Genomic DNA, 12,339 nt, shown 5'->3' on the forward strand with positions numbered 1-12,339 from the left:
TGAAGTCATGAAATGCATAGAGACTTCTCTAAAGTCAGAGAATGACTAAAATGCCCTTAAGTAGCTAATAATCATATCAGAGCAGACTATCAGTAGTAACAGATTATTAAACTCTTGTATAATGTTCTAGATTAGAGAAAGATGGAGATAACAACTAGGGAGGATAGTAAACGAGATCAGTAACAACTTAAATCTCTAAAAAGATAAGTATCATATAACTAGCCTTTGTGTGACAGTCAAGAAACAGTTAGGACACCCGAGTTACTTTAGCAGTATGACGATTGTCTTGTTTGTTACAATGTCCAGGTATATACCAGACAGTGCCAAGGCACTTCAGATGTCAGCTGGGCACAGATGCCCCAAGACTCGACAGAGTAAGTTGTCCTGGTGTACGTTTTCGATGCATTTTTAGATCTCACTCCAGATACCCAAGGGTATCCTAGGTAGGCTAGAGGGGTGTGTGCTCTAATATACAACCCCTTAGCCACACCATGATGTCTACCTTAGCTTGTGTGTTCCACAGTAGTATCAATATTACTTTCAAATAATGCATAGCAGAGTTAGTGTTGCAATCAGATAATGCATAGCAGAGTCAGTGTTGCAATCAGATAATGCATAGCATAGTCAGTGTTGCATTCAGATAATGCATAGCAGAGTCAGTGTTGCATTCAGATAATGCATAGTAGAGTCAGTGTTGCATTCAGATAATGCACAATAGAGTTAGGGTTGCATTCAGATAATATACATGACTGTTGGTATCGCATTTAGGTAATGCGCAGTAGTTACAGTCATTAGAGTTAGAGACCATTTAGAGGTGTACTCATGGTAAAACCCTTAGCAGAGGATTGAGGGAAGTGTGGGACATCCTATTTCGGTGATAGAACATTTAAGTCTTAAGTAGGTAACAATTGAACTAGATTATGCATGCACCTACTGCTTAATACCATATCTTTAGCAAGTTTATATTTATGAGACTCATAATGCTGCTCTAGATTAGCGATTATACTGTTGGACTTTGTAAGCTCAACATTCAGATGTTTTCCGTTAGCAAGTTAGTAGATCGAGCAGTTCATGGAGCACCATCCAACAAGACTTCCAGCATCTTCTTCAGATTATTGTACTGTAGTTTTAGTTGGCATATGTATTCATAGAACCTTACACATGTATTCAAAATTTAAACTCAGAGTCTGTATTATTTTGGTTTTAAGTTATGTGTCACGAAGCTCCGATTTTTATAAAGCAGTTTTGTAACTGTTATTTAAGTTTTTTATTATACCTTTGAGATTATTTGAAAAGAAATTGAGCATGTTTTGAAAAAAAATCAGGGGTTGCGTTAGTAGCCCAATTCGCACTTAACAAAATAAACAATATAACTCAAAAGTATGTTGCGATGAAAAATATATGATAAAATAATCATTATACAATTATTTGATGTTGGTAGGTTGATTCAGTATCGTTTCTTCTTGTCCTTAAAACATTTTTAGTTTGATTTTATATATTTTCTATGAACTCTAGTCATACGGAGCCTTAAGAATCACTATACTCATTACCTACAATAAAAAAAATAACATTTAATGCACCAATGATCAATCTACTTTCAAAAAATTGATAATTTGTTATGAAAGGGTTTAATATTTTTTTAGAAGTGATCGATCATTTTCAACAAGGGATCACTCCTTAATGTGAAATGATCGATTTTTTTTTTGTTTAGTTTGTAACTATTGAAATCTAAATAATCGATCTTTTGTTAAGAAGCCTATCCTTTCAGTCAAACACCTTAAGAACTCATTTTTAAAATGTAAAAATACGTGAGTATATGTTTGAAAAAGTTTTAATTTTTCAAATAATTTACACACATACACTTTGAATTTTAGTGATTTATAAACTTTCTCTCTTATGTTCTTCAAAGATTTTATCAATGACATTAAAAGAAACTTTGAAGATGATAGAATCAACGAGAGACTACAAAATGAAAAGTCACTTACATCAAAAACATTAATAATTAAGTTCCTAAAAACGTGAGAAATTTTTTAATCAATCTGTATGTAATCTTAAATATTAAGAGACGTTAGAATAATTAGTGATGAAGATGTTGATATTTTACTATTATGATTTATGATGTTGTTTTAAGCCTCGTTCTTCCCTTATTGATGTTATTGTATAATACAAAGATGAAAATGAAGAACAAAAAAACAAAACAAAAAGATATAACGCGTGCTATTTTTTCTTATTTTTTTTAATCTTTAAAATGTAAAATGTTCCAACCTCACGTTGTTGACTGTTATAATGATAATATATACTATAAATTGATAATGACTTTTTTATAATTAAAAATAAAATAAGAGATGATTATATCTATATGATGTTAGATTTGTCATATATCCTTTGACTTGGGAATATTTTTATTGTTAGAAAAACAAATAATAATTTGTGCTTATATTTATATGTTTCGTGTACTTGTGATCTTTCCCAAGGAAGATATAAAAAAAGTAATCTATTACTTTTAAACTTTAATATATTTCAATTTAAAAAATATATATTTTTATTAATTAATTTAAAATAATCTTCTAAATAAAATTAAGAGTTGAAATATTAACTTATCCACCGTCATTTTATTATAACATCTTTTCACATTAAACTGAGTCTATTTTAAGTTAGTATGAACCACAAAAGTAAGGTTCTCTAGAAACAGCACCGATAGCTTAATGTTCATATGCCACTAAAGTATTAGTCAATAGCGGTGTTTGTATAAAATCGTCATTAAAATATGAGTATTTAGCGGTTTTTTTGCTTAAAACGTCGCCAAATTTGTTATTTTATGGCGTTTTTTCTAAAAATACTGCGGTAACAATAAAGTTATCGACGCTGGTTCAGAAAACGTCGCTATAAACCTATTAATCAAACCCTAAAATTTTAAATAAAAAAATTCATCTCAAATCCTTGTTTTTACCATCTCTAAGAAAGATCGATGCTTGTAATGTTGTGCATGTTCTCTCTTGATTCACATTTCCAATAAAACAGCACGTGTTTATTGTGAATACCCCGGCCCCCTTGCTTTGGATATTTTCACATAGAAGCATGTCGCATGCACAGCATTATTATTTGATCAGTACTATATATTGACTATCCACCACAAATCCAAACTTCTCTCCATCCATCTTTCATCCATCTTTCAATCATTATCCTCCCTAGTCCCTACTCAACCATTTTCATTTAATAAGTACCTCTATTTTAATTGCAAAACTAATATATTTAAATATAAAATATAACTTTAAAATATGTAAAAAAAATTAAAATAAACACAAAACTTTGGTATTGATTTGTTTATGAAATTCTCTCCCAAATTCGAAGAACGATAAAAATATATTGTCTCTATGGAATTTTTAATCGTTTGGTCTAATGAGATGAAACATTAGATCCCTTAAGTAAAGTCATTGGTTTAAATCATGACGATTGCTGATGAAGTAAATTGAGTTGAAAAACTTGTCCTTACCTTTACAATACCTGATCCGAATTAGTTGATCGATAGATCTGATACAAATGGTTAGAACCAATGCATCTGGATACACCTGATATGCTATCAAAATTTCCCGACTGCAAACTTTGTTCTTTTTCTCTCTTATGCATTTTTAATTATAAACTCTCTCTTTTGAGTTGTATCACTAAAGAAAAGTATACATTATAGGTGTATTTATTCACTAATTAGCCAGGAAAGAATCATAAACAGCTGGGATTTTTACTTTTTCTTTAAAAAGAAATTAAAGGAATTCCACCACTCTTTGTTAATTATATTTTATCGTTTTTCTATTTATTTATGTTCTAAATATAAATATAAATGTATATTACATATATATATATCATAAATATAATAAAATCTAATATAAAAAAAAATCTTATCCCTTGTAGTTGGAAAATGTGGATTTGATCAAGCAAGTGTTACCTATCAAATATTGTTAAATATCATACGCAAAATTGAAAGAAGAGAGAGACGTCAACCTACAAACAACACGAGAAACACATTTCAGAATATTATCAGGCAAAATGATTTTCAGACAGTAACATCAGAAATTAACATTTTGTTTTTATACACTCAACTTTCCAGCTTGACAGCTGTCATTGATTACCACAACCCTAAACGAATGCAGTCATAATAAATTTGCTAAGGTTTTTCTGTAAAGAGCGGATAATTAACTCATGGAAACCGGCATTAAATATGGCATTCAATGGTACCGAAAATTCCCATATTGTAAAACTAGATGGAAGCTTTTACAAAAAAAAATTGTCAAATCCAAAGGGTATTTTAGCATTTTTCTTTCTTGTTTTCCGGATTTTTATTAATAAAAGAAATTTGATAATGACATTATTCACAAAATTCAGAGTATATAAAATTAGGCAAATTAAGTCAATAAAATAAGGGTAAACTAGACATTTAGTATCTAAACTATTACTTTTATCTCGTTTTGGTACCAAAACTTTTATTTTTTAAAAGCATACATATTGTTTACTTTTTATTTTATATTGGTACTTCGTCATTAAAAACTTAACAGAACTATAGTATGTGATATTTTTATGACTAAATTATATTATTTATCATTCAATTATTTTCCCACTCCTATTTTAGTTAGTAAAATTTAAAAAATTTCATTTTAACTACACAACTTTCAAATTGCGCATGTTTTAATCACTTTAATTTATTTCTTAATAATTTTTGTTACATGACATTTTTATTATTATTTTATTAATATATAATTAAAATAAAAAATAAATTTGAAAGTTAGAGTGATCAAATTACTCTTAAATTGAAAATTAAATAAGTAAATTAAAAAAACTTTAGTGACCGAAATAAGAGTAAAAAATGATTGACTGATGAATTATGTAATTTACCCATAAAAATCCACATACAATAATCCCTTTAAATTTTTAACTATAAGGTACCAAAACGAAGTAAGAAGTAAACATTAGGTATAATATGTTTTCAAAAATAAAGGTTTAGATACAAAACAAAACAAAATTAATAGTATAGGTGCTATATGTGTAGTTTACCCATAAAATAAAGTGTCAAATTGTCCGTCCGGCTCAGTTGGTAGAGCGTAAGGCTCTTAATCTTGTGGTCGTGGGATCGAGTCTCACGATGGACAATTCATAATTGCCGAAGGTTTTTCACGAAAATTACTCTCAATATAACGTTGGGGGTCAGTCTACTATCCTATCTTACCATTACACAAGGGAATATGGTCATCTCATTTTTTGTGACGAAAGTGCCAAATAATATTATATGCTTGAAACTGCTTTAATCTGTATCAAAATAGAACAATTAAAGCGATTATAACTCCTGATATTGAGCAAACATTTAGGAGGGAAATACAACAGAAACCGAAGAAGGTACATAAGAAACTGAGAGGGAGCATTAATGAAGAGTTTTAAGAAACTTTTCACGAGTAAACCGAGAACTCACATCCCTGAATCTAGTTTTAAGTTTGGAGGAATGGCTTCGCTCAAAACACTTGACGTCGTTCCTTCTCCTGCAGAAGACGCTCAGAAAATCAAGAACGCTTTTATAGGTTCTCTCTTTTTGTTTTTTCCGTTTGTTTCCCCAGAATCTGTTTTGATGTTGTTGTTTTTGGGGAATTGTTTAGGATTGGGGACAGATGAGGACGCGATCATTGAGATATTAGGCCACAGAGATGCTAATCAGAGGCAGAAGATTAGAGAAACTTATCGCCTGCTTTTCAATGAAACTCTCATTGATGGTCTTAATAAAGAAGTTTCTGGCGATTTCGGAGTATGTACTTCTCTGTTCTTTGTTCCTTACTGTTGATTACATACATAGTTCTTTAGTTGATTTGATTGGGATCGATGTGAATTTCGTATCGTTTCAATGATTCAATAACATACCCTTAAAATTCAGAACCTTGAAAATTGAAATCCTTGGTTGATAGGACTGGAGTATTGAGTGGCAGATATGAATATGTATATGTTCTTGGAACTTTTGCCATGGCTTTAATCTAGGTTACTCAGATTTAAATAACGAGTTCGAGATACGGGTGCGTGTTTTTCTATGTTTTAGGGTGTCCGTGGAGTGTTGTATCTTCATATCTCTGTTCAAATATGTGTCCGACATGGATGTCGGATATGGAGTAGGGGCAAAATAGGTTTCGAAGAAGCATTTAATTTCCGAAAACTAATGCTCAATCCATGTGAATCCCTATGGTTCATACTTAGGAAATAAAAGTTTGTGATGTTTACCAGAAAGCTGTCATTCTTTGGACATATGATCCGTGTGAGAGAGATGCTAGACTGGCAAATGAAGTATTGAAGTCGAAGAAGAAAGGTATCAAGCATCTAGAGGTCATTGTTGAGATGTCGTGTGCGTCGTCTCCTCAGCATCTTGTGGGAGTAAGGAAGGCCTATTGCGATCTCTTCAACTCTTCCCTCGAGGAAGATATCTTAGTTTCAGTACCTATGCCTCTCAGAAAGGTAACTAATCAGAACCAGTGCTTAACTGATTTAACCTTCATACATGGGTGTCGGATATGTGTTCTTGTAGGAAAATGAAGAGTCAGAGCCTAAGTTGCTCTCGGTCTTCATTTTATTAAAATGCTCATGTCAACATAGGGATCTCTATCCAAAGACACCATAGCTGCAAAGCAACAAGTTGACATGTTTTTTTTGGTAATGCAGATTTGGTAGGCTTAGTAACATCATACAGGTATGACAAGGAAATGGTGGACAAGGATGTGGCAAAGCTAGAGGCAAATAGGTTACATGAGTCTATCAAAAGCAAGGATTTGGCTCATGATGATGTAGTCTATATACTTTCCACAAGAAACTTCTATCAGCTCAGGGCTACATTTGAACACTACAAAGAAAAACATGGAAATCCTATTGATGAGGTTCTGGTTTCATCTTTAAGCATTATGTAGTCTACAAAAAAACCTACTTGTGGTCTAGCGCGCATTTTTTATTTGCGTTTATCGCCATCGCAGATGTAATTTTTGTTTTCCTTTTCTTTTTGTCAGGACATCATGAAATCCGGGAAGGGTGATCTGGAATCACTTTTGAAAATGGTTATTGTATGCATTGCTTCCCCAGAGAAGCACTTTGCACAGGTCAGTATTTAGTTTCTGATTAGATTCACAAGTTATTCGAGTTCAGTTCGCTCAATAGCTTTAGCTGCTCGAGCACAACTCGATAATGACCAAGTTTATATTCTTGCTCGGAGGGTTATCCTCTGATTCATGTTCGGATATGTGTCGGACATGATATTGCAAACTTACTTTGTTGCTAAAACCAAGTAAAAGCTGTGGAATTTGTGGTACAGTAGTGCTTTCAACCTCAGTTTAGGGAGTGTTTTTTATCAGATTTGTTTTCATCTATCATCAACAGATTGTAGGAACTGCAATCATCGGACTGGGAACCGATGAAGATTCGCTGACGAGAGCTATAGTAAGTAGAGCAGAGATCGACATGATGAAAGTAAAGTCGGAATATTTGAACATTTACAAGTCCAGTCTGGATGCTGCAGTAACTGATGATACTTCCGGAGATTACAGAAAATTCTTGGTCACCTTACTTGGTGGAAAAATCTGACTGATTTATTCATTCAGTCGCTTATATTATATATATATTTGTTTGAATTCGTGAACCATGGATTGTTTGATTGGTATTTTGATGTGATTAGGAAGAAAGAAACACATGATTTGGAACTGCTTGCTTGTACATAGGGTTATGTAATAATTATGTTTTCGATCAGATTGCCAAAACCATTTTGAAGTAGCTTGGTTTTCAGCCATGGAATGATACATAAATTTGTTGAAAAGCCTAATGATTTTGTTTAAGTTACTTATTTACATGACAATATTTCGTTAAATATTCAATGTGTTAAAATTTTGAACTTATCAAATCTATTTTTGGGACATAAAGTAAACTAGATTTTATTTTTTATTGTTAAGACTAAATTAAATATTACAAGTTGAGATATATTGATTCGCCAAGTGGTTAATGATGTTCATATTGTCTCATTTCGTGTGAGTTTAAACTTGGATATTCACTTTAAGAATGTAATATTTGTCCACTTAATTAAAAAATTAATTTTTTAATTAAATACATATATAAATGTGTATATTTAAATCTGAGTGGTTAAAGATTAACCCTAAGTTTAATTAAATTCGTGTTAATTTTAACGTGTCCTAAAAATTAAAGTATTATTTATAAAGTATCTTTTTTGATAAATCTCATACCCTTGGTATATGTGATGCTCAAATCTCAGACAGGATAATAAGCCCTTTAAACTATCGATGTCACTTAATTCGTGCATAAGATATTAAAAATTTTAAATAATTAAAATTGACTTCGATAAAATTCTATATATTTCATAATAGATTGAACTCGTCTAAATTGATTCTATCAAATTTGAAAAATATTAAATATGTCAAGTCGAAATAAAACAAATGTTTCATGTAACATTAACAGAATGATGGATTATATTATGTTATATTATTATTTCAAAAGGCAAAAGATATATTGGCGAAATCTTTGCCAAATTATTTTTAAGAAATTATGGTTTACTAAAATTATAATTTTTAAAATGAATTTAAATTATTCAAATTTAACTTTTAAGGTGAATACGTGAGTATCTTGAATTATACATGCATCTACTTTAGAGTGAATTGTGTGCACACAACACTTGAGAGTGAATACGATATCCTAATCTGTGCATCCACCATTATACGTTCATCTTGTGAACATTGCAACCAATATCGTTGCACTAAGTTCAACCAGTGTCTCGACTGGAAATTCTAAAATGTTCACGTGGGATGAAAAATGAAAGAGATTTGAACCCAAAATGTATGCCCAACATCAAAACTACAATGAAGTAATCAAAGGCTGATAGAAGGTAGAGTCGGATTCCGTACAACTCACCGGTCGCAAACATGGTTGCCGATACTCTTCAATTGCATTCCCCCATCTCCCCACTTTTCTCTCATCAAGTTCATCGTTTTCAACTGCATTCTGTACACAAGACGATGATCAGATCCCGATATGAAGTCGGAAACCCTGTGATTGCTTAGCTATCAAGGAACAAAATTAAACATACCTGAATAGAGTGACTTCGAAATGTAGGAAGAAACCGAATCTTGCAGTACTCGTTGAACATTACGGCGAGCAGTACGAGTTGACTTCAGTCCGAAGAGGCCAATCATTGTGATTTGCATAAGAATGATAGCAACAATTATGTAATGATGGATGAATGGCCAAAATGTACCACATGTGTCTTAAGCAGTTTCATATACATCCCGAATCTGCAAAAATAAAGCACTCAGTTGCCACAGCAAACCAAGTTAAAATCTATGTAACTCGGAACAACATAACGTTACCTGATTGATATACACAATGTAGCCAAAGAAGAAGTAAACAACAAGGAAAGGAAGCAACAATGGAGCAATAACTGCATAAACTATGCCAATCGGTATTGAAAGAGAGAGTGTGGGGATGATTCGGTAGTATTGCAGTGAATAAAGATAGAGATTTTTCTCCTTTCCCCGGCCATAAGTGTGAAATCCCAGATTAATAGTCCAGGTTGAAGAATTTCCGATAGGCAAGCCCAGATACAATGTTGGGAGCCTACCAGAACCACATTTTATCTCCTTAGCCCAATCCGAAACACGGTTATCTTCCATTCTTACGTTTCTGAACTTTGTAAATAAACTTCATTATATTTTTATCATATTTTCATTATATATATATATATATAAAAACTATATTATCTTATTTTGTTTAATTAATATTCTCATAGTTGAGTTTGACTCATCTCTCTAATTGGATTTATAAGGTTATCTTGCTTATTTATCCCTCCTTTGAACTTTCAAATTGGTTCTCTTTTATTGATAGATGTTCGTAACCATCGAGATATGTCATGATTAAATTGTGATAAAAACTAGTTTGTCAACTCGTCGTCATCATTATATGTACTTTTATGTTAGTATTGATGACACTATACTTCATTGTTATAGTGATGTTTGTTTATATATACCATTTCTTCAAGTTGGTTGAGTTTTTAATCATTTCCTTAAATGATATTATTTTATTTTTCAATGGTTAGGTTGTGCACTTTGAATAATCTACTTTAATTTTGTAGATTATTCTTTTACTTTTATTATATTTTTATTCAATAAAACAACCATTATTATCTGTGAGAAAATGAGTCTAGTCGTAAAATTTCAATCTTTTTGTAAGTATTTTTTTATTAGTTATTTTATTTCAAACCTCTAAAATTTTATAATTTCGTACTTCTTACAATTTTAATATAACTTCTTAAATTTACCCCCAATAAAAATTTCTACCTGCGTCTCCATTGACCAGCATCCCCATCATTTCCAAAAATATGTCTCATGGAACCATATATGCTAATGCATCATCCCCTCATTTCAAGATCTGTTTATTTCATTGAAGCCCTCACTGCAGGTTACATGGGGATGACTGATGATCCAGTTAGTGAAAGAGTTTGGATCACTGGGGGACCAATGTGAGTCCACTCCAGTCCAGACCCATGAATCTTTACTCGAGGAGCCTGCATGTTCTGGTTTCATGTCCGATTGGGATCAATGGCCATGATATTTGGGCCAACACTCCACTTCTTCACCTATAGTACTATTAATAGTTTTTGTCACCATTTTCAAAAGATATGTTTAATAAGATATATAATAGTGTAAATTATGACATATGTCTCATTTATTTTCGATTTAGTTACTTTTTTTTAATAAAGTGTGGTTGGTTCTTTACGTTATTGATTCATCCAATTTAAATTATTCGATCGTTAACTTCATTAACTTATTAACGAAAATCTGAGTTGGCAATAAAAAATATTAAAAAAGACCCCACGTTGACTATTCAAAAAAACCCACCCAACTTCTTCTTCCTCCGTCATGAAAACAACATCTTATATCGATTGATTCGATACTTCCTCCTCTTTAAAAGTCACACATCATTAAAACAACTACCCGGTGCAGCCTTGTTGAAACTGCTGTGATTGAAGGATTAGGATGTTCTCACAGTTGCAGAGCACGACCATGTACTTCATTCCCATGTCTCCGAGCCTCCTCTGCATGAGCCCCTCATCCCTACACTGTTAACGGTTTCGACAAAAACATTTTCATAACCAGTGATATAAACTAGTTTCAGGCCGAGTTATACCTGGAATGATATGTGAATGTGATTATCCTTGGGATTGATTAGTGGCGGTTCAACGAGAGCATCGAAATCGTCCATAAATGGATTCTTAATCAAGTGTATGCCAATGCCATAGTTATATAACTTGCATATTTGGTCATGATGGACAGTGAGACATTTAATGGAAAACTAAAAGAGAGGGGCAGTAAGCATACCAAGCTCCATTGAACTTGAAAGAAGAGGGGCTTTTGATGGGAACAAAGCCCAATACTTGTTTATAGAACCTCATAGAATCCCAAACTGATGTACACAACAAGGCCGTATTTGCTTCTTCATCTTCTTCACAATCATCATCGAAAGAGCTACCTTTAGCAGATTTTATCATTTCCATGAAGCTTCACCTTTTCTGCTTTGAAGAAGAAGAAGAAGCAATAACACGTGCAGAGGAGGAAGAAGAAGAAGATAGAATGGATGAAGGAGAAGAAGTGATAGTAACCATCTTTGTTAGATTATCACTAGCCTAACATGCACTGATAAGTGAAGATAAGCATTCACCCTTGTAAGCAAATAACTTGCTCTAAACAGAAGTCCAAAACTCATATCTCTAAAGAGGCGAAAGCTATTTAAAGTCGTGGGTGGTTGAAGAAGAAGAAAAATAAAGTTCAAACCCATCTAAGTCTTTCATTAAATGGCCGTGGAATGATCGTCGGTGGTTTAATGGAAGAAGAAGACCCACACGTGGGTTTTAGTCATCCACTCAAACTGGGTTCTTCTTCCTCGAACAGCCAATCGATTTTAGTCATCCACTCATTCTTGATCACAGTTTTCAGTTCCTAAAACGACATGTTTAAATGATCCTCGGTCTCGTGTGATTTTCAGCGGTTACTTTAGAAGTTTTTTCGCTGTTTCTGCAGATTTTCTTTATTGTTACAGAGGAAGAAAAGCAAAATATTAAAAAAAAAATTGTTACCGAGAAAGATTTAAATCTACTGATGATGAAACGAAAGATCGAATAGAAATCATGCAGTATGATTGTAAAGTTAAGGAAGATCAAAGATACCTTGAATCATATGGTTCAATGGTGATTTCTACGGTTTTTTTCTGAAGTTGAGGATAAAGTAGAATGAGAAAATAAATCTTTTTGAAAGATTGCATTGGTTTTACTGTGAA

General features: G+C 32.4%; 1 protein-coding gene and 1 long non-coding RNA gene across 2 annotated transcripts; one reads left to right on the plus strand and one right to left on the minus strand.

Moving 5' to 3' along the window:
- Window positions 1-5,320: 5,320 nt before the first annotated feature.
- Window positions 5,321-7,697, plus strand: LOC120207989 (annexin D3). Its single transcript, XM_039207371.1, has 6 exons — window positions 5,321-5,561; window positions 5,637-5,782; window positions 6,250-6,479; window positions 6,683-6,893; window positions 7,020-7,109; window positions 7,387-7,697. Exons 1-6 carry the CDS (start codon window positions 5,411-5,413, stop codon window positions 7,588-7,590), a joined length of 1,032 nt encoding a protein of 343 aa, XP_039063302.1. The 5' UTR covers window positions 5,321-5,410; the 3' UTR covers window positions 7,591-7,697.
- A 1,160-nt stretch (window positions 7,698-8,857) lies between these two features.
- On the minus strand, window positions 8,858-9,179 carry LOC120207990. The gene is made up of 2 exons (XR_005524260.1): window positions 9,098-9,179; window positions 8,858-9,012 (listed from the first exon to the last, which is right to left on the minus strand). It is a non-coding gene; the product is annotated as an uncharacterized LOC120207990 (long non-coding RNA).
- Between the last annotated feature and the right edge of the window lie 3,160 nt (window positions 9,180-12,339).

This window comes from Hibiscus syriacus, unplaced genomic scaffold (genome assembly GCF_006381635.1).
Source record: "Hibiscus syriacus cultivar Baekdansim isolate YM2019G1 unplaced genomic scaffold, ASM638163v2 tig00015498_pilon, whole genome shotgun sequence".
Classification (NCBI taxonomy): domain Eukaryota; kingdom Viridiplantae; phylum Streptophyta; class Magnoliopsida; order Malvales; family Malvaceae; genus Hibiscus; species Hibiscus syriacus.